Raw genomic sequence first — 23,507 nt, 5'->3', positions numbered from 1 at the left:
ATTGGTATCAGTTTTTTTTCACAGAAAACGACTGCCATATTAGAGAAATTTAAATTTAGCTTCCCAGTGTCCTTTTGTTTTTTGGAAGGTAAATGGGTTCACTGCTTCTCCAGTTTAAGATAACTGGCTTGTTGTAGAATTTATGCTGAACACTTCTAGTAGTTTATTGGGTCATGATATAGACATAGTTTTTTGTGTCATTTTAAGAAAAGGGTAATTATTTGAAACAAGCATTTATAAAGGCAGACAGTCAGTGATTTTGTTCTCAGTCATCAGTCATATTTTTTCAATAATCACCCAGCATTGTACGAAATTTAAGTGGTAAGAATTGTGGGCCCTCTTGTTTTGCTTGCCATATTTGTACATGTCGTAGGTGTCTCTAACCACCACAAGGGGGAGCTAAAAATCAAAGTGCCTCCTGGCTGGTTTTGTGAGTCACCATCTGCTGTACTGCAGCAGTCAGAAGCTTTAAAGGTCATTTTAATGGTCTTACAAGTCAAGACTGATCTTGGTTCTCTCAAGAAAGTGGAAAGCTAGGCTTATACTGTCCTAAGCTTGGCGATGCTCAAAATAAAATGTTAAAATATCCTTAAGATCATTTATGCGGAAATGCAAAGGAGATGATTTGTCAGTTCATTAGCATGTGTGTAAAGCAAATTGAAAATCAAATTTGAATTAGTGAGCAATGTCATGAAATATACAAAGAAAACGGTATAAATAACCGTAGATATGCAGATGCTTAATTTCTGTACTTAACAAAGTGTAAACAACATTTAGTCAGTTTAAAAGCCCACACAACTGCCCACACACTTAGTCTTCACTGGTGAAAAACACCCTGGTTTGTACAGTATGCATCATTATAGCCCACTTCAATATCTAAATGCATTTTGTGATGCAAAGGTTAATGAACTATTCTTCTTTTATGTCCCTCACGCTTTCATATTGCATGAAGCTTATTTTGCAAATGGAATTAATATCCTCCCACACAAGGTGCATTATTGTTAAAAAAAGCAATTAATTTTTCCACATCCGGTTTTCACAGAGTGCATACGTTTTAATGTATGAGTCTGTGCTGTGAGCTTCCAGAAACAAAAGCACCGAAGGGTCTAAGGTACAGATAAGCGAAGGGGAAAAGCTCTTCCTCTCTCGCGCTGGAGAGGAAGTGAATGCACCCAGAACTGCCGTGACTCTGCTCTACAGCCTGCCACAGCGGCTCTCATCTCTGGCCTTCGTCTGTGTCGTTGCGATAGGCTGACAAAGTTGAACGAGGAGACCGAACAGTCAATAAAAAAAGGCCAGATTCTAAGAAAGAAGCATCATCGCATCCCTAGGGAATAATACCATAAGTCTTTGTGTCCTAGGTAACAGATTCAGAAATGTTCTTTTTTTAATACCACGTCTATGTCTTTTAGAAGGCCCATCTTTCCTTTGTACCTTTCTTCTGTGAATTCTCTCGTTTTGTTTAGCTGCTCTCACCTGTGTGGATTATTTGCGGCCAGATAACAAACTGATAATGTTGAAAAAGAACATTCAAATTGGTTCTGCTTTAGTGTATTTATGGTGCATGAGTCACCCTGCTGCTCTCTGATTGGATGGAAGCTTGGAAGGAAAAAAAAAAAAAGGGAAAAAAACCCTCAGGGACTGTCAGTCAATTACAGGCATCTCCAGCTTCATTCACACATTTGTCGGCATGCGCAGTGAGGGAGAAACTCATTCATGAAAAAAAGGAAAAGTTCATTCATGAAAATTGCAACATCCTGCGCCTCCTCTCAGTGCCGAGCGGAGCTGCATAGCAGTGAGAATGACCTGGCCTGCCAGAGACAGCGAGGAGGCTGAAGGTGGAAACAGGAGCAGCCAACGGGGGCCACAAGTGTGAGGGAGAGAGGGGAGCGAGTGCGCTGCGTGGCCTGTGTGTGTGTCCGTTTGTGTCCGCGTGTCTGTTTGTGTGGGGAGCGCCTGCGAGATTTAACGCGTGTGGAGACTACAGCAAATGCCATGGACTGACTGAAAAGAAGTGGATCAACCAATAATATGGGAGAAGACTGCAGAACTGGTGGAGATACCGTACGCCACGGGTAGGTGGAAACAATGCGCGACTGTGTCTCAGTTGTAGAAGCACATGCTGACCGAAGTGAAGAGACTACTTGCGTAGTTCAACAATGGCAGTGTAAATTCATATTATGTAACGTTTCCATAAAAGTGGCATGTAGTTATGGCTTTTAGCATTTATGGCTGTGTTATTGAGGTTGGTTTTAGTGGTGATCTGTGATGTTTAAAACACATATTAGTGGCTACAGCAGTATAGAATCTACCTACTTTATGAACTTAGTGAGTTGTGTAGATCAAACACAGAGAGTTGAACTGAAGAATCTTGGGTTTCAAACTGGGTTTGTTTATCACAAGTTTGTTTTTGAAGCTTTTTCTTTTAAAAAAAGAAGTTTTTATTCACTCTTACTCAAGCTATCCATTTTCTTTTTTCCGGTTCCTCCTTTATCTGCGGACGCCCTGATAGTGAGCGGGTGGATCTGGTTTGGGAAGATTCCGGCTGTCTCTGGCTATGAGAGAACAGAACGGCCTGGGACTCAGCGCACTGCATGTAGGACTCTCCGCACAGACAGGCATGCTGCACCGCACCAAGTACAGCCGCTTCCGCAACGACTCCGTCACCTCCTTGGAGGACGGCGCGCCCAACGCCTCGGCCTTGGCGGCGGCCGCCAAGACGGCTCCCTGCCCTGCCTCCGCCACCCCCCCGTGCCAGAAGGCCGCGCCCCGCCATCACCCTGACCGGGGCGGTTTGGGTTCTCCAGAGGAGGGCACCTCGACCCTCTGTACTTTCATACCTAGGATGGCCAACATCAAGATCTCCAGCCCTGCTGCTCTGCTGGGGCTAAAGGGACTGGCCCTGGCCTCCAGGGAGGGCCCCCGTGGCAAGCTGTCTGCGGACTGCGGCACGGCCAAAGGCCAGCAGCACCTCTCTGGGTACCTGCCGCCCTCTTCTCACCTCGGACAGGACCGAGGCGACAGCAAGCTGGCCATCCGGACTGAGGGCTCGTCTTCCTCTCTCAAGCCCGCCATGGCGACGGACTGCCTCAGCCTGGACGTTCTGGAATCTGGAATGACCTATCACATCAAGGTAGACATGGCGCCATTAGCGCCGTTTACGTGGTTTGATATTACGGGAGGTTTAAAGCCTGGATGTGTATGAGTACACGTTCTCGGCGAGTAAGCTTGTGTGAGTTTGTGTTTACGTGTGCGTTACGTGTACGTTTAATGCGCTTGATGTGTTGTTTTTCCTGGGAGTTATTTGTACATAACTTTTTCATGTGCTGAAGTGCGCCATCTGGGTTCCTGTTAAGGGCTCTATATTTTGTCAAATATTAATGAAGGAAGTACTTCTGTGTGCAGGAAAAATGAAGCAACAGATGCCTCATGCTATTTCAGGATATCCCAGCACTTCCAACTACCTAATGGCATCTTGTAGCTTATGGTATTACGACACAAAGATGAGGGTGACAGATCTATGCTGAAGTGTACTATTGGATGTTGAATATAATCTGTGCACTGAGCATAATCTGTGAAATTACTACGGGTGAAGTCTTGAAGGCTTGGGTTTGTGATGAACAGCTCTCCTTTAAGTTTGGACCTGAGCTGGCAAATTTAGAGAGGGAGACTTCAGCTTCTTTATCTCCCGAAGGCAGCCCTGTCTAGATGTTCGCACAGTAGAACTAAAACTTGACTGAAACTCCTAATTTAACTTTTAATTTTGCTGCCAGTGAACATGTAATGTATTTGTCTCCAAAAAGCTGCTTCCAGTTATACCCTGACTTAAGCATTGCTCCTTGCATTGGGAGTGCTCAGCCTTGACCACACGTACGTGTTCAGCTCAGTTTGGCACAATCAATTGTGTCCACTAAGCATCATGAGAAAGTATAGGAACAGAAAAAAATAAGGGCACATGCACATTGCTTGCGTGTGTAGTTCAGTGCAGCCTGGTTCAGCATTTTCCCCTCACGGTCTGACGGTCCCCTGTCCTCTGGGACAAAGTGCTGAGCGCATGTGTTAACATGCCTGGGCTAATGTCAGATTACAAGGGATTTAACTCCCCTGTTCCCAGAGCTGTGGCATAATGTGTTCCATATGTCATGTAGAGTATCTTGCTTAGGTCGTTGGTCTTCTAATTATTGGGCACCTTAGTAGAGGAAAAGTAATTTTGTAGAACCAAATTCTAAATAGTCATATAATCCAGTACCCTCTGTACAAGGAGGAAAAAGGTACATAGAAAAAAATGTCCTCTTATACAATATCAGGAGGAGAGTGCAGTTGTGCAACAAACACTGCCGATTGCATGTAAGTCTCCCTTTAAGTGTGAGAGGGATTCGCTGATGGAGAGAGGAGCTGATCCGTGGAAGAGTACACCCCCACACTCCCACCCCCGCCCCCGCCCCCTCCCTAGCTGCTGCTGCTGCTTCCTGTGCTCCCAGAAATGACTCATCGGCGCTTAATATTCCAGTTTAGATCTGCCAGATCAAAGGGAACTATTCAGCCAATGACATGTCTGCGGAGATGCGTGCGGTTTTGTGGTTAATGATATGTCGTTTGTTGGGGGCGAGTGTTGTGGTCAGATGCAGTGTGATGACCCAATGTGGGGAAAACTACACCCCCCCCCACCCCTCCCCCCTATTTTATCACTATTGTTATATAATATTTTGTGCACTATATATGGATGTATAGCGTTTCAGTTATAAAGAATTTTGATATGACATTTTGACAATGTACTTAACATGTTTAATGGCCTATTGGGGCTGTTCTCTGTGAAACACTATTGAGAGAGATTTCTCTCAGCTGTCAGGGGAAAATCCCACACAGATGATATCCTCTAGAATTGGCTAATATGACATTAGGGAAATGTATTTGAAACTGCATAAAGCGGCAAGGAACTTTCTCTATTAAATTGATATGCCCAGTGAGAATATTACTGATTAACACTATCAGCGTCCTGAGCACAGTTCTTTATGTAGTCTTAAATCTTAAATATTTGTGTGTCTCAAATAAATTTGTAACTAGAGAAAGTTACAACTGGTTGTATCCCTGCCCGTTTTGAGGTCTGAGCAGTTTGTTTATGTTTAACTTGCATGCTTAAGAAAATCTCAAAGTAGCCAGTTAAACTGTATTGTATCACATGCCATATCAGAAATCTCTCGTCTTACCATTGAACTGACATGTATTAGGACACCCATTCATTAAACAGTAATAATATGAATAATTAGTGTTGCCATAGTTTAAAAATGATATTTTGTGAAATGTATTTTATCAGTGGGAATGGTAGTTAAGTTTGAATTTTTTATAAGTTTAGGATTATCACCTCTTGAAGAATTTCATGATTTGTTCAAGGCAATGAGGAATAGGATTCCAATCAGCAAACACATGTAACCATGCATCCATGTATACGTATAAGCACATACACACACAAGCACTCATTCACCAACATAGATGCACAAGCGCACACAATACGTAGGATGGCAGATAGTTTTGCACTGTGTAATGCAGCCTCTTACAACCAGTCAGAGGAAGCAGCAGTGGACTTTCTCATCATGGCTGGAGCTGACAGGATGACTCACCTGCTCTTGTGAATGCTCTGTCCTATCAAGGTTGGAATAGTAAGAACACATTTCTGAATGCAGTGTAGCTGCTTGAGTGGGCGTACTTAACTCCTTCCAGTAGCAGTACCACCCCCCTCCCCCATTTTTCTGAAGCACAAAGATGCTTGCTGACATGCTCCACTGAGAGAGAGAGAGAGAGGGGGGGGAGGGAGAGAGAGAGAGAGAGAGAGAGAGAGAGAGAGAGAGAGAGAGAGACAGAGAGAGAGAGAGAGAGAGAGAGAGAGAGAGAGAGAGAGAGAGAGTCACACATTCTGTTGCTGTCCAAACAACACAATGGCAGATTTGAGAGGTTGCTAACCTCTTTCACCTTCATACCTCCAATATTCCTCCCTGTTCCACTACCTTCATGGGTGTTGCAGTAGAATAGTTCTGTTGTTCAGAGGCTCCTAATAAACGAATCAAGTGGTGATGTTCTCACCATATGGCCTCTGCTTGCTGAGCTCTGTGTTGTGTTTGCTCTGCAGTACATGGGCTGCTTGGAAGTGATCCAGTCCATGAGGATGCTTGACTTCGAAACGAGAACACAGGTCACACGGTAAGACTCAGTGTTGCCACACCTGCTGACTAAAGGTGCCAAAAACAGAGAATGGAGTATTTAGTGAAACATGGTTCAGCTTTCAGCCATGTCCTCGGCTGATGTGTAATCGGCACAAGAGAAAAAATTTTAGTCAAAGGGAAGGCGGTCTCTAGCATAAAAATGTATTGCCTGCAGGTTACGTTAGTCAAAGTAAATGGAAAGAAAGGCCTTTCTGGAACCCAAAACCATTCAAGATGAGACAAATATTCTCAGTCCTTTTTTCTTATTGATGTCACGTTTTACTAATGCTGAACCCGTCAGGTATACATTCCTGGGGCAAGATATTTGTAATGTTAGCAGCATTTTTTCATTGTGTATTGTAACTGAATGTAGACAGGTGAATAACACTGCTTTTTCTCTACCTTGCTACTTTATCACTGCTTTTTCTCTTCTTTATTATCCTCTTTTTGGAATCCTATCCTGGAGTTTTTATATTTACATGATAGCATTCGACACAAAGTTTGGAACAGAACCTCTTCTGTTCGTACTACCTCTGAAGCTCATGGAATAATCTGCCGGAAAATTTAATTTGGACAGATTTCCTGCAAATGATGTTTAATAGAATTCTAAGACATAGGCCACTGATTGTGATTTGTTTTCTATGAGAAGAATATTTTGTTTGTTGTTTCTTTGACCTAATGGCCATTGATAGATTTGCATTTATGCTTTTTTAGTTGGATTTCCATCTGCATTTATTGGAGCCTTGAAACTTCTAATTAGACAATCTAGTAGCCATTTGTACAACAGTGGTCTACACAGAAACAGGAGTTAGAAGTGCAACATGGTCACAGATGTAAATGTTACAGTCAGTGGGGCTCCTGCATCAAAGCTCAGAAATGTTTTCCTTTCTCCTTGCAATGATTAAATTAAAATGTGACCTTCCAGCATACATTGATGTGGTACCTTAGTTTAGCATAACTTGCTGATGGTAGTAATGAAATCACGGCATTGCGTGATTACTTTGAATACATTGCTGTATTCAAGTTGTATGAGTACAGATTGTGCCTGGGTTGGGTGGGCCTCAGTCTGTTTTTCTGGCCTGCGCCTTTTCCCCCAGCCTGTGCTAGGTGTCTTAACTGACTGAGAGGCCCTTTCATGCAGCTGCACATGACACTCCAGACAGCCGGCACCAGCTTGTTCTGCATCCTACAATTGCCCTTTTCTCTTGCCCAATTATATCAGACCACCCCTCAGAGTCTCCTAGCCTAGGCCCACACCACCGGGCCTGTGCTCAGACTCAGCCTTGCGCAACTTTAAAGAAGCTTCTGGAACGCAGGCGTGCGATTGTGCATCAGCCTTAGAATGCACACGACCACCAAGCGCTGACCCCCATGTGCAACCTATCAGCTGATTCTAAGAGGGAACAAAAACGCAGCCGTTCAGAAAAAGGGGTAACCTTGGGCAAACGTAGGCCCTGCCTGCCTTTTGGTTATACAGGCCACGGGTTCTTACCTTTTACCATTGTAGGGGCATCACCACTGAGGAAAATCGAATCTGCACATTATTTCTCTGCACATATTTTTGTTTGTGAGGGACAAAACTCCTATTCTACTATTGATGACCTTCATGAGCATGGTAAATGACTGCTGACTGATTGTAAAGCAGCTCACACGGTTCCTCCTGATCTGTAAAGTCTACTGAGTGCTTGAGATGTTTGACACAACGTCAGCGCCAAGCTCTGGGTTTCATCTAGTTGCTGAGTTTTCGCACATCAAAGTTTACACATCTGAAGGCCTGTTAAACCTCTAGGGTCTAATGCAGATGGTCCATATTAGCAGTGAATCATTTTCTCTTCTCACTACGCCTACGGTGCTACGAAATGTGTTCATTCGCCCAGCTAGCTGACGCACGGCCGAACGGCGAAGAACTCCTGGACTGCAAAACTGCCTCCTTGCCACATCCGACCCACCTCTCCCACACGTTCTGTCATCTTCCATTTCAAAGGAAATAAAATGTCACACACTGACTGCTGAGTCTGACTGCCATGAAACTGTGTGATTCACCAAAAGGAGCAGGCTATTATTTAACACCTAAATATTTCGGTCTAGTGGATATTTTGCCTCTTTGATTATTTGAATGCTTACTGGTAGCATTTCAGCTTCAGGGCTAGTAAGGAAACAACTCCAGTGCATACAGCAAATTCAGTGAACAGGCAAAGGAAAACAGTCTTCGCATCAATTACATGTACATATGCTTGTACTCTATCCAACATACAGAATTTTATAGATAGAGAGTATGTTGAGTATCAGTAGTGTAGCTTAGCGTCGCTAATGTAGTTTTATTGGGAGAATTTAGTACTATTTGTGGTCAACTAATATAGGCAGGTATTTGCTAGTAGAATGCCATCTTCTACTTTGCTACTAGGATAACGTCTTATTTGCCTTGTGTTTCTCCAGGGAGGCCATAAGTCGTCTGTGCGAGTATGTGCCAGGTGCAAAGACTGCACCCAAACGCAAGAAGGTATGGCACTCACATACAAACACAACTTAGTTTAGTACTTCACACCCCCAAATCATTTGGACATTTTCAGTTATTTTACTGTTAGTATATTCAAATATAAGAGCACAATACGTTAACTCATTAACCCTTTATTTGAACAAGAGAAACAATTGCAATAAAAATTAACCCATTATTGTTTTTGTTTTAAGCCCCCAAGTAAAGGATTGTCAACAATTTTGGGCAGGAGCAACTTGCAGTTTTCTGGAATGAACATCAAACTGAACATCTCAACAGACAGTCTGAGTTTAACAACTCTTGACTCCCAGCAGGTAAGAGATGAGCTTTCTCTCAGCTAAAATGAAAGTTTGTGACTCTCAGTGAAAGTGTGAGCTCTAATAGTGATTGTAATAATTTACTCTGAAGACATAAGACCATTTGTGTTGATGGAGGAACAACATAGCATTTAGTTAAGTATATTATTTGTAGTATTTACATAACTTGTATTGTTTGTATTGGTGAATGTTCTCAACACATCTGTTCCTGTTCTCCCCAGACTATTGCCCACCACCATATGCAGTCCATATCCTTCGCTTCTGGAGGAGACCCTGTACGTATTCTGGTCATCCTGGTTCCATGTTTAGGGTGAAGTATTTTGGATAATGTGTGTCATACAAACATTTGAAGTGAAATGGTGGACAGTAAGTTGGTGCATCTAATTAGGTGCACCATAGACAGGGAGAAAATGCAATGATCAGATCAGTGTATTAGGTGCAGAGCTGTAAGTATTATGGGCATGTAGACTTGCACGAGTACCGACCATGCAAATATAAATGTCAACTATAAAAGGAGCCACCAGTGCCCGCGGGCTCTCCCTTTTAATGACCTCTTATCTGAGGGCACGCATTCTTCCTGTTTCCTCTCTGTGTGAGCTGGCAGCAGGCGTGGGCAAAGGCAAATTAAGCACGCTTCCTAGATCATGAAAGACGTTTGTTGATCCTGTCTTGCAAAATAAATAAATGAATTCAGAAAAGCAAATTGCTGTGGTGTGTGATGTAACACTAGGGGAGGTAGGATAATGGCACTGATAAGTAAGCAGTGACTTAATTAATGCAATAGTCTGCTCCCCTGAGCATCTTTCACTTCCTGGTTTGTGTCCCGTATTCATAATCTCAGCAGTGGCAGCAACACACACCGTGTAATTGAATTACTGTTAATTACTGTTCTGGGGGGGCATTGTAAATGAAAAAATTTGTTTCCTGTTGACTCACAGAATATACTCCACACCTCTACTCTGTCTGTGGGGGTGCAGAAACGTGATTGCAAGCACGCACTCACAAGCATGCACACTTGCATATGGGTCTCTTCATAAAAATTCAACCAGGATGTATAGTTTAACAGATACAGGGGTCGAAAGATGTTCCAAAATGAACTGGGGGGTTAACACTTATCAAATTGTATGTATGGATATGAATGAGATAAAAATCTGAGTTCATGTGTAATAACTATACAGAATGCAATTTTGTCCCAAATATGAATGTAGTACATATGAAAATTAGATCAATAAAATGAATGAAAAGTCATATGTCGGCATAATTGTATACTCAATGCACATTCGCAAACAAAACTGGGTGATATAATGTTGATATGTGAACTAGGTCATCATCTTTATGGAATTCCTTCATGGTTAGAATCTATTTATTCTTAATCTAGATTATGGCCTATATCTTGATGCGATACACTCTTTGGACACAGGCAAGGGGGTGACATTTCACAACTATAAGCCATAAGAAATATAATCTTGCTTTGCTTTAAAAATAAATAAATAAATAAATAAGAAAAGAAAAAAAACTAGAACAGGGCAGTTGTTTGCAAGTTTTTCTGTTGGAACACTGAACCACAACAGAACTCTGGTGGCCAAAGATAATATTGCATTTAAGTGTCATCATAACAGTGAAACCTAATTTATAATTTTAACATGAAGAATTATGTAAGGGTGATATCCATTTCCACAAATTAGCTGTGTACATATCTCCATAAAATTAGGCTGAAAAAAATATTCCCACTTTTTTCAATTGAAGATGTATCACCGGTACATTTATAACTGTCGTTTTGCATAGATTATTTACTGTTAATGTATGAATAACTCATTTTGGTTATTTTAGTAATCTTACAAAAAGAATGAGATTTTTATCCTAGAAATACATACATCTGAAAATAATGGCTCAGTAAAAGGTGGCCATTTTGGATGATCATTGATCATTTATTTCTCAATAACTCTTAATCTTCAGTTTTAGTCCTTATAGATAGGCACGGAATATGTATATAAAAAATGAAAGGATTCTGAGTAACAGGCCCGACAGCCTGGACCATTTCCCATGGAATGACTCATACAAGTACACAAGCGCACGCATGCACACACCCCTTACCTCCCGTGGCCTCCTTGAGTTGTGCATTGTACCCAGGGCCGCAGTCCCCTGGGGATTTAAACCTGGAAGCTGTTTTCATTGTGCCATGTTTTCTAGCTGTTTGGGTCCCTATGGTGTTAGAGCATACAGTACTGAGTGCCCCCCCTCCCTGGTGTCCCGGAAGAATAATGTTATTTTTAGTGCCCTTCTCTGTAGTTCCAACAATCTCTCTTTCTTTTTCTATTCCACAGGACACAACCGATTATGTTGCTTATGTCGCCAAAGATCCAGTCAATCAAAGGGGTATGTATGTTTGTGGACAAACGCTGTATTACTCAAGTTGCTATAAAGATTATATATTTTATACTTTATTTCTTTATGTTCCAGCTACACTGGGTTGATATTTTCATAATATCTACACAAAGCCAATGTTTCATGTACAGAACATGAGCCAAATGGAAATGGAGACTACACCCACTTTAGCAGCTGGTCACATTAGATCACTCTAGTAATATTGAAATTGCTGTGATATGATTTCCATGAGTTATCAGATTTATCTCCTGCTAATCCTATACATTTTCATTGGGGTGCTTGTATGTGTCTGGTCAAATGACTGTATTTAGATTAAATACATTCAGTGATACTTACCACTTTTCCCCTGCTATCTACATGATGTGATTATCAAATTCCTTATTTTACAGCTGTCCATATATTGGAATGTCCAGAAGGATTGGCTCAAGAGGTGATACACACTATAGGGCAAGCCTTTGAGCTTCGTTTCCGACAGTTCCTAAAGAATCCCTCCTCTCTCATTGTGTCCAAGCAAAGGTCAGAGTCTGTTTTTTTATCACATGTTCAGTACAAAAAAATATCTTATGAAATTATTAGTGACCCTATGGATATGTCACGTGTGTGACCTTAGAATGACATCATTGGATTTGTTGATGAGACCGGTGCCTCCTGCCTCCCACTGCCGCCCACTTGCCGACTGATGTGATAAATTCACAGGAAGTGACATATTATATGAGTCACTGACTCATCATTCTAGCTTGGCTGAGACATTTAAAAAAATTGCTGAAGTTTATCCATCTGAAAACACAGTTCCTCGTTGTAGAAACAAGGAAGAAAGCTGCAGAATGCTGAATATAAGTGTATTTAACATTAATTTGAAAGACTAGTTGTTATACTTAACTATTCTTACTTTTTAATGTATTCACAAAAATGATCTTGATATTTCTAAAGCTTTCTTGGATCAGTTTAATTGTCATTGTAACATTAAGCCTGTGCTGTGAAAGGCTGAGTAAGATGTCTGCATAATGTAGATGGCCTTTGTGAGGCATTTTCATTCATGCTGGATCTGTCTAAACAAGCATGTTCCCTGTCCCTTAACAGTTATACCAGAACCCTTGATTCCCTTTAACTTAGTACATTATTTTGTATATTTACACTTTGTACACCAAATCCTTTTCCCTTTTTGTGCAATAGCACCAGTACAATCCTCAGCTACTATTGACTGTTCATGCAAAATAATTTTACAAGGCAGAGCCCCAAACATCTCATCCGTCTCTTATTCACCAAAGCATGCATTCTGATTGCCAAATAGCATGAATGGGGCTGCGGTATCCGTGGAAACAGGGCACTGATTCACAGTGTCTCGGTGCCTGCTTCGGTCCTGAGCGGCGCTCTGTGGAGCGGCTAACCCCCGCATCAGCTGTGCCGGCAGACCCAGCCAGCCGACCTTCCGAGGGAGCCTGCCGAATCCGGCGCCGCGTCTCGCATGACACAAGTCATTAAACAAAGTTAATTATGCAATTTTCAGGCTTATTGATCGCTTCCTGTTGTGCTGGCTGCGGTTTTGCGCAGGGCGACGGAGGCAGACGGTGGCGGAGGCCGGGGTCAGGAGAGCGCCGAGATCCATGAGTATTATAATGAGATACCGGGCAAAGAGCCGCCCCCGGGGGGGCTGCTCGACATGCGGGTTGGGCCGGAGGCGCAGCAGCGGCCCCCCAGCGGCAGCCAGGCAGAAGAAGACGATCTCCGAAGAGTGAGCCCACCTTCCTGATTCCCTCCCACTCTTTTAATGCGTCCAACGCCGCTTCCTGGATGACTCACCCACTCTTGTTTTTGTTGTCTTGCAGCCGGGTTGCCCGCAGCACTTAAACGTGTATGAAAACTGCTCTCTCACACAAAAGCAACTTCCATCTGCAGGTAAGAAAATGAGAGATGCAGCGAATTAGAGTTTTTTGCTTTCTGAGTTGTTACTTGGGAAGCAAAATATGGGTATTCTTTGCATATTAGCAGTACAGCCTAATTTGTAGCCTACATCTCCCATAATTTGATTACGTTGACTGATGTTTCATACATCTATGTTAACAGGGCAGTCACTGTTTATATGTTCAGTGAATTCATTGGCCATTTATTAAAATGAAAGAACATGTGACATGGATGATTTTTCTCATCTTCCATTTTTAAAGTTCTTTGTAAGGGAAATTCAATCTATTATCAAATAAATTCTCTTTAGACCTTTTGTGAGAAGTGGCTCTCCATGGCTGCCTGGCACATCTAAATTTGTCGGGACAGAAATTTAGTGTAAGAGGGATGTACAATGTAGTCACAAAGAATGGGAAATATGCCTCACAGATATGACTATGACAGATATGTTAATGAAGTAGTGTCTGGGGACTATTACTGAAGTACTTCATAGGATATCATGTTCCATCCATAAAATCAAATCAATAAATAAATTACTTACTGCTTACTTAGTAAGCAGTCTGGTTCTGTATTCCATGCCTGGTGATCAGTCTGGCTGTGTATATTTAGTGTGTGTGAGATATATTTTGTGCGTGTGAGAATTCTTTGCATCATTGAAATTAGCATATTCACAGTTAGACATGTAGTTGAATATAGGTCGCTTTGTAGAAAAGAAAATGTCAATAACAGGCCTTTCAGACAATTTAGGCTTACCATTTGCCTGCAAACAAGAGAGAATCCAGCATGACATCAAACTGATCTTGAGTATTCCAAAGGTATCTGCCTCTGCTACAGTACATGACCTGTCAAGCTATTTCAGGAATTGACAACTTTATAAAGATATTTGTTTGAAATTTAACTTTGGCTAATTCCTACCTATGCCACCTTGTTCTGTTGACAGAACTGAACCTTAAAGAAAACTTTCAAATCACTTTGTTAATCTCCTTTATGAATCAAAAAACCTCAAAGACTTTCCCCCTTTTGCTCCTGTTTCTAAGCCTGAAGAGATTAAATATCCTACATACCAAGGACCAATTGAATATATCACACACAGCCCACCCATATGAGGTAGCCATATCAAGTCCTTCAGTATATTATGGATCATGCAACAAAATGCAGTGCATTTCTTATTCATTCACTGTAAGGACCTCAACATCTCCATGAACATCTACTGCAATATAATTTGATATGTACTAATTTACAGTCAATTAATTTACAACTTCCAAATTTCAGATTTCGAGACAGGTGTTCCCTCGTGCCTGCCGGACAGCAGGGAGACGGTGTACAGTGCCCTGGGTGAGGGCAGCCCCCTCTCCGGGGTTCTCCAGCACGTCCAGCAGCTACTGCAGCAGGAGGCCTGGTACCACGGCAAGATGAGCCGACGTGAGGCGGAGAGCCTGCTGACGGACAGCGGTGACTTCCTGGTGCGGGAAAGCAGTTCCTCCCCTGGCCAGTACGTGCTGAGTGGCCTGCAGGGGGCCACTGCCAAGCACCTGCTGCTCGTGGACCCGGAGGGAATGGTACGCTATTTACCTCAACCTGTAGTTCCTCTGACCTGGCCTACATGTGTTTTTATTTCCTGCCCGTGAACTCTTTTGTCCACATTGTAAACAGAAATATTCACTTTAATAGTAGTTGGGCATGCTGACTAGGTAACACGTAACCATTTTTCCTTCCTGGGGGGGAGGGACGAGACATTTAACCACTGAACTATGTGAGGTCAGTACCTCTCCCTAACGTCTCAGTTTTGCCTGGAAAATGAAAGCTTTCATGGTTAGACTGTGTTTTGATCAATGTGGAAACTTCATCAGGTTTGTAAAATAGTCCACATACACATCTTTGTATTTAGGTGTGTGTGTGTGGGTGTTGCCTTACAAGACTGAGACTCACATGGATCCAAATCTCACACATTAAAAGTGTATAAGAAGCAAGCACAGTGTGTGGACGACACATACTTCTTCAAGTAATTTTGTTTTCCATATGATAATATTTCTGTGGCTGTTTTTTCAGCAGTCATACCAGTTATCCTTTTCTTTTTGGCTGTTAGAAACATGATGATTTAGGTAGAGCTTGAGGTAAAAATGACTGATGTGTCTTTTCTGTACTTTTCCTTCCATTTTTTGAAAGGTGAGAACAAAGGATCATATATTCGACAGTGTGGGACACCTGATTCGCTATCACATGGACAATCAGCAGCCAATAATCTCTTGTGGGAGTGAGCTGTGTCTTAAACAGCCAATCATCCAAAAACAGTGACAATATTCTGAGTGGATATTAAGCAGTGGACTTAGTCATTCTAACTTTGATCGGGTGTTCCGGGGCTTTCTACCAAAAGGATGAGGTGTTCAGACTGTACTTGCATGGTGAGACTTTTTATTGCAGTCATAGATATTCCACTTTTTTCGGCAGCTGTCTTTTTACCATCGTAAATTTGGGTTGGAATTAAAATTACTTGCATTTCACACAAAAAAGAAGAATAACAGGTGACATGCATTTTGTGTTGATGCCTCAAAGCACAAAGCTGTAGAGAAGAGTTGGCTGGCTGATTGACTTTGGTCTCTGTGTTGGTGAAAACATTTATTTTTCTGCTCCTGAAAATGTGCCTTGATGCAGTAATCAGCTTCAGGGGCAATGAAAGAAGTGTTATCAGGTTTTATCAGATTGTATAATATTGTGTATAGCATTTGACAGTTCTGTATACTGCAAGGTTTTGCCCATGTTAGACAGCCCTGAATAAGATGATTTAATAAATTGCATTAATTTGAGGACACTTTAACAATTACAATATATTTTTTATATTTATAATAGAAGCTTCGGGTAGAGTACTTCTTACAGTTATTACAGATAATGTCAAATTTATCCACCTTACATCTCTGTCTGTCATTAACAGTAAGCTAAAATAGAGTTTTGAAATATGCAAGATCTATTGGAAATGTATACAAATGTTTATTTTTGAAAATAGTCATAATAGAAGAAACATATCTTGCACAATGCTGGGTAGTGGTATTGCTAATTGATTTTACTTTCATGCACACAGGACATTTCAGTTCACAAGAGCCTTTGTCAGAACCTGTGGAGCAAGGCATTGCTCTGTGCATGTTTGCAGATAAAATCAAATTGTGTGACAGTGCAAGACTAGTATGGGTACTTTTTCTTCTAATGCAGTTTAATTAATCCTGCACTTGCCAGTAGGACTGGATGTGCATGCGATCATTTTTAAAGTATTATTTTTGAAAATAAAAATGGCACCCCCTTCCTTGTTATGCATTATGAATAGTCCAGAAATGTTTTTTCCTCTGTTTAATTGAAGTGTTTTGAGCCAGGGAATGCATGGGAAGTCAATGAAAAATTGTTTAAATATATATTTTATTTTTTAACAGTAATATAGATTGGCCACAGTTTTGTATATGTTTCTTGATTCTTTCTTGTGTTAGCCTAAATATGTCAATATTAAATAATTTAATCACACAGTACTTTCTTGCGGTTTTTTAACTGAATTTTGTGTGTGGAACACAGTGATTTTCTCAAGCCAGAACAAGATTCAACATTCTTTCACCGTTCACACAGACTCTCCGTTTTTGTTATTAGAATAAAATTAGATTAATTTGACTTTTTAAAACTATTCATTTTAATATGGACAAATATACATATACACGCTTTGCTGAATAAGACATTATAAAGAGGGTGATTTTAAGAAATGTAGCTGGTGGCTCACAGGGATAAATACTGGGGTTGTGTGGCTTGGACAAAGACATATTTTTTCTTGATTTGACTTTGTAATCCACAAGATTTTTATCATACAATTCATATGTGGTTAAGATTCAGATTCTCAGCTTTTATTAATGTGTATTTTTATACATTTTGGTTTCACCATCTAGAAATTACAGCAGACTGTATACATAGCCCTCCATTTCAGGGCACCGTAATGTCTACGACATATTAATGCTATGTAAATGAAAGTACTAGTCATGTTTAGTACTTCGTCACATATTTCTTGCATGCAATGACTGCTTGAAGTCTGTGACCCAGATTTCAACAGGTGCTGAGTATCTTCTCTAGTGATCATCTGCCAGGCCTTTACTGCAGCAGTCTTCAACTCCTGCTTGTTTCGGGAGCTAGTTGCCTCATGTTCTCTCTTTAGCATATGCAATGTATGTTCAAATGGATCCAAATGGGGAGAATTTTTTGGAATCCAGTTTCTGACATTGAACAATTTTTTTGTTTCTTTGGCAAGTATGTTTGCGGTCATTGTCTTGCTGTAGGATGAAGCGCCGTCCAATGAGTTTGGAGGTATTTGCTTGAACTTGAGCAGATAAGGTGCTTCTGCACACTTAAGAATTAATTCTGATGCTGCTATCAGCAGTCACATCATCAAAGAAGACAAGTGAGCCAGTACCTGTGGCAGCCATACAGGCCATGTACCATGGTTCACATATGAGAGGGGTTGGGGTGCTTTGGATCTTGGACAGTTCTTCATGGCCTTCACATTCTGCTCTTGCCATCACTTTGATACAAGTGAATCTTGGTCTCATCTGTCCACAAGGTCTTTTTCAAGGCCTTTTTTCTGCTGTCTCTTTTAGGTACTTCTTAGTAAATTGTAACCTGGTCGTCCAGTTTTTGCATCTAACTAGTGGTTTGCATCTTGCAGTGTAGCCTCTGTAGTTCTGTCCGTAAATTCTTCTGGGGCCAATAATCACTGATACATCCACGCCTGACTCCCGAAGAATGCTTCTGTTCTGTCAAACGTGTTTGGGGTTTTTTTATTCATTATGGTTAGAATTCTTCGGTCATGAGCTGTTGAGGTCTTCCTTGGCCGACCAGGCCCTTTCCTGTTGCTGAGCTCCCTGGTACTCTCTTTCTTCTTAATGATGTTCCAAATAGTTGAATTTAATAAGCCTAAGGTTTGGTGAATGTCCCTGACTCTTTTCTTATTTATTTGCCTCATAATGGCTTCCTTGACTTTTATTGGTACAACTCTGGTCGTCATGTTGACAAACACAATAATAGATTCAAAAGACAATAAAAACATACTGTAGAATCAAGACCAGATACTGAAAGCTCACTTATACCTGCACTAAGGTAACATTTGAACACGCCTGACCACATATGCTTTGTCCCAAACATTACTATGTCCCAAACATTGCCATTACTACTATTACACAACTCACTATGTAAATAATTGTAAATTCCACTAATATATAAATAAGTATTACATTTCTGTGGAAGCAGAAAATTAGTCACCCATGCATAGCATCCAAGTGGTTCTGTTGTTGCCTAGTTTTCCATTGAAAGTCTTGCCTTATAGTCTATGACCACAAGATGGTAGTATTGCATTACGTAGCAGCAGTTTATTTTCATGCCAAAGAGGGGAAAGTCAGCACTCATAACCTCAAAAATATGATTACATTTAATTTAATTAGTCAGCATTTTGGTTCATGAAAAGGTATTTAAAAGTAAGCATATCCTTTATTACTTTGACTTTTCGCGTAAAAATATGCGACTTAAATAGATCTTAAAGATGGAAAATGTATGCCTTTAATGCATCAAAGAGTTCCCATTTAAGTGAAGAGATGAGATGATTTTTACCAATTTCTTTAGTTGTACTCAACCCTAGAAGATTAGAAGATTTAATGTTGGTTAAAGTTTAAATAATCCAATGGTTGTTTGGAAGCAGAAGTGGAACCCCAAACTGCATTTCATTAAATTACCAGAAGAGTCTTCTTGTGATAGAATTGCGTTTAAAGAACTGCAGGGCCCAGTCTTACTTTCAGGTCTACAACTGACCGCAGTCAAATTCATTTAGAAGTTTACTGCTCTTGAATTTTGCCTTTTAGTGTGATTTAAAGTCACCATGTTGGCTTGTATTTAACACGATCACATTAGCAGGAAAACTGCTCTTCCTTATGTCTTTTGAAGAAGCAGGGCTTGAAACGAAATACCGTAAAGCTATATATATTTTGGAAATTAAGGAAGGTGAATTCCTCCGTAGGGACTGGAGCATCAGGAGAATGCATTACGATCTGGGCAGGGCCGTCCCTGACATGGTCCTACTGACCTCCATTTCTCCGAGACGCTGGGCATGCCAAGGAAGACTTCTGCAAGAGTGATGGCAGTCCGCAGACTGTAATAGCAGGGGAAATTCCACAGTGCTTCCCAGGCTGAAGAGGGATCAGACCATGGCCTGCAGCATCCATTCCTCTGCTCTCGTGCTCACGTGTCTGACGTCTCCTGAGCCAGCGGTAGGCTTAGCACTGCCAAAGAAAGAAGCCGGATTTATCATTTTCCAAAGCAGAAAGCGCTGGCTAGCACTTTGTGAACCGAGGTACCTTGAACAGAGGTTTGTGAACATCCTCAAATTGGAATACTGAGGCTAGTACCAGTGGAAACTACTTTTCATCCTCTCTGTCCTTTAAAAATTCAAGCAATGTTCTCATCGCCAAAAGGATGGTTTAGAGAGAATGGCTTTTTCACGTGTTGGCACAGTCACTAACCTGGCACCAGATGGGCTGAGGAATCAGCCTCTAGATTCTTTCCATTAGCTTTGACACATTTGGCAGAAAATGCACCTCGTGAATGAAATGGGACAGATTTGTTCTAATGATTATAGGTACTGTGTGGGGAGAAATTAAGTGCAACGGGCAAAGACTGGAAGGCCACTGGGGGACAAAAAAAATAGTCTTCCCTGTTTTAGCACAGCCCATAATATCTTCTTCCTCTGCACTTATATTTTTCCCAGGCCTTAGTTCCAGTTCAAAGATTCATGGCTTCTCTAAACCCACCCTCTTTCTTTTCATTTTGTCAACAAAGGATTTAATGTTAGAGCTATAGACATTCATATGAAACACTTGCAGTGTATACCATATCAGGTGAAGAAAGGCTCTGACTCACCTTCTAATTTTCTCTATTTTATGAACCTAAGGTTTAATTGGAGCAGGTGAAATTCTATATGGTGTGCTCATGAGCATACAGTACAAGTCTAAGCATTTCAGAGCTGCACAGCATACAATGCTACTGTAACAGATCTACTCAACATACAATGCTACTGTTACAGATCTGCGCAACATACAATGCTACTGTTACAGATCTGTGAAACATACAATGCTTCCGTTTCAGATCTGTGCAACATACAATGCTACTGTTACAGATCTACTCAACATACAATGCTACTGTTTCAGATCTGCACAACATACAATGCCACTGTTCAGATCTGCCCTGCATACAATGTTACTGTTTCAGATCTGTGCTACATACAATGCTACTGTTTCAGATCTGCACAGCATACAATGCTACTGTTTCAGATCTGCGCAAAATACAATGCTACTCTTCTTCTACTGAAATATATTTGTGTTTCAGAGTAACTACACCAGAGTATTGTTTCTGGTACATAAGCATGCTGGTGTGTGGCTGCACCAGAATGGTGCTGCAATGGAGTATGACTCGTTTTCGACATGCCTGATGGGAACCCTGTCTTGGTGGAGGTGGTGGAGGAAAACTTGGGGGAAAACTTGGGGGAATCAAGCTGTAGACTGTCTGTTAGGTTGACATGAATTCAAGGCTTCCAAAGACACTTGTCCTGTGTAATGCTCAAAATATCAGGTCAAACACCCTCCTACCCTTGTGACACAGCTGAGGTCAATGATAATTTTTCCCCACACCACTAATGGTTTATTTTCTCCCAGATTAAAGGATGAGCAGGATGTTCACTCTGGGGGGGTCTAGGGAAGTGATTTCAGAGTACAACGAAGAGGAGGGCCAGCTGCAGGGGAAGATGTGGGCCACACCCCCAGACCAGACCCTTATAGGCTGAGAGCGTGAGGTTGTGAGTCATGACATTCACAAAATGATATTGAAGCGGTGTTCTTGCCAGAAAAAGATTAACTGGCTTTATTTCTGTTCATATTGACCCAACAGCAATTATCAAAATATTAGGGAATAATGCAAACAGGATGCTCCCATGGCTATACACAGCTGCAAATTAATACCCACCTTAAATTTGAGCTGCAATGAAAATAAACAGTGGATAACTGTCTGTAGCACTGGGCCAAATAACTGTTCATGATGTGTCTATAGACCATGGTAAAAAAATAAATTAATTAAAAAAAAGAGAGAACACAAACATATCTGTACTGCAGTTTTAAATCTTTTTCAAAATATTTTGATGACACATAAGCATCCATGATTACAGAGCATAGAACCATTTCAAGTAATGGAAACAAAAGCAGAAACAAACATAATTTTAATTAGCAGAACCAGAAAATGAAACAAATTGAATTTCTGATGTTCCAAAACAAAAATGCTAATTAAAACTCTGCTTACTTTTTAAAAAAAATTGTAATTTTTTCTTCAAGGACTTTTCACATTTATTCAAAGCAGGGCAACATAGTCACCCACCACAATGTGGCTAACATGAATAGGCAATGAGAAAAACAGCAGGTTTGAATGAGCAAAGCAGCTTCTCTGGCCTAGAACCTTTAGGGTACTAGTTTCTACTCAGATTCCCCTACTTGCCTGGCTTTTTCTGAATTTTGCATGCAAGAACTTTCAATATTGTCATATACGTTTAATAACTAATAAACAGCTACTTAACCACAACCAATACATTTTCATTTCATTTCCAGACATTTGACTTCACATTGCTGCAAGTGCCCAATAATAGATTAATATTTATTTGGCTGCCAAAGCTATACTCAGATATTCAAATAAGTGAAGATTATCCTTACTGACAATACTAATTTGCTGTATTGAACAACTGACTCAGACTTCAATTCTTCTTAATAGTACACAAAGTAGCTACAGTTATAGTTATGCCTGGTGTGAAAGTCTGTGTAATAGATTTAGCTAGGTTATGGGGGTATTTGTCTTTAATATTGGTTTATGGATTACTTCTAAATGACTACAACCAAGCATGTATTCCCAGGTATTAGCAATCTTTACACTAGTGAAACTAAATGGTCACTGTATTATTCAGCACGAGATGGAATAAAAGTCTGTAGGCTGTACATAATAGATGCAGTATGAATTGCATGAATCATTTTGACTCAGCAATTTAAGCAATCGGGGGAAAGTTGAAATTGCTTCCCCTCCCTGAATATTTATCTGTGGAATGACTACACTTTTAATGTAGACAAATTAGAAAACGCTTTCTGTTAGCCATTTTGGCTGCACAGAGAAATTGTGTCTGAGAAAAACATTTTGTACAGCTGATAAAAATAAAAATTCTGGACAAGTTCACAAGATGATATGCTGTCATTGGTCTGAAATCCTGGTCCTCACTATTTACAGTACAAATTTTTAACATTTTTAAAAGCAGTCAAAACTTTAAAATGGCTGAATATACAGTAATTATAACCCTACCACTTTTGTAGTAGCATGCTACAGAAATTGTCAAATGTGTGTTCAGAGACTGGATGAAGTATTTTTGGGTTTGTGTTTTTTAAATTCATTTTTATGTGGTCATGAATAACATTCGTCAGTTATTAGATAAAACAAAAGTAAAATAGTAAAAAAGAAAATAATAGTAATTGCCAGAACTGACAGACTGTAAGCAGTAAAAAAAAGACATGTCTGTACCTTTAATGGCAAGATTAATATTATGTACAAACTTGCTACCTAATTTTTGAAACCAATAAATTGATGCAACTAGATATTAAAATGACCACAAAATTAACAAAAAGTAAAGTAGTTTACACAGCTTTTGTCTTCCTGTTCAACTTTTTGTGTATTTACTGTATGGTATTTTCAATTTCATATTCAATGGTTATCCTAAAAGTAAATTGTAACAAATTGTAACAAATTTGTACACAGGAATAACTTATTCCTGTGTACAAATGTGTAACTGTAATTTTGTGTTATTTAAACTCGTGTCCGGCACTCAAGGAAAGGGAACTGAAAAAAATAGTTTTGTTCATAATGAACCTCTATGGGGAAAAAATGTGTTTCTCCCTCCCTGCAAGCCATGTTTCTCAAGAGGCCTAATGGGACGGTCATGGTAACTTTTCCACATGTGACCTCATTCATCTTGGTTTGCCTAAAATCCCCAGTTCATGTTGCCAATGGAGACTTTATTTACCAGTTTGTTTATTCACGTCCCCATCCAGAAACTGCAAAGGTGGAATGAGTATGATGCTGATAAGGGAGAAATTTTTGCCAATTTAGAATGGTTGATGAAATGTGAGT

General features: G+C 40.5%; 1 protein-coding gene across 1 annotated transcript; it reads left to right on the top strand.

Annotated features, from left to right (window-relative positions):
• Positions 1-90: 90 nt before the first annotated feature.
• LOC118227959 (SHC-transforming protein 4-like) lies at positions 91-16,801 on the top strand. Its single transcript, XM_035419067.1, has 12 exons — positions 91-2,075; positions 2,513-3,133; positions 6,125-6,195; positions 8,634-8,697; positions 8,886-9,005; positions 9,230-9,283; positions 11,333-11,384; positions 11,783-11,909; positions 12,945-13,125; positions 13,220-13,289; positions 14,565-14,851; positions 15,459-16,801. The coding sequence occupies exons 2-12, from the start codon at positions 2,558-2,560 to the stop codon at positions 15,585-15,587; spliced, it is 1,731 nt and encodes a 576-aa protein (XP_035274958.1). The 5' UTR covers positions 91-2,075; positions 2,513-2,557; the 3' UTR covers positions 15,588-16,801.
• Positions 16,802-23,507: the final 6,706 nt, after the last annotated feature.

Source organism: Anguilla anguilla, chromosome 5 (genome assembly GCF_013347855.1).
Source record: "Anguilla anguilla isolate fAngAng1 chromosome 5, fAngAng1.pri, whole genome shotgun sequence".
NCBI lineage: Eukaryota > Metazoa > Chordata > Actinopteri > Anguilliformes > Anguillidae > Anguilla > Anguilla anguilla.
Note: the sequence above shows the minus strand (reverse complement) of the source record. Positions and strands in the feature narration are given on the sequence as shown.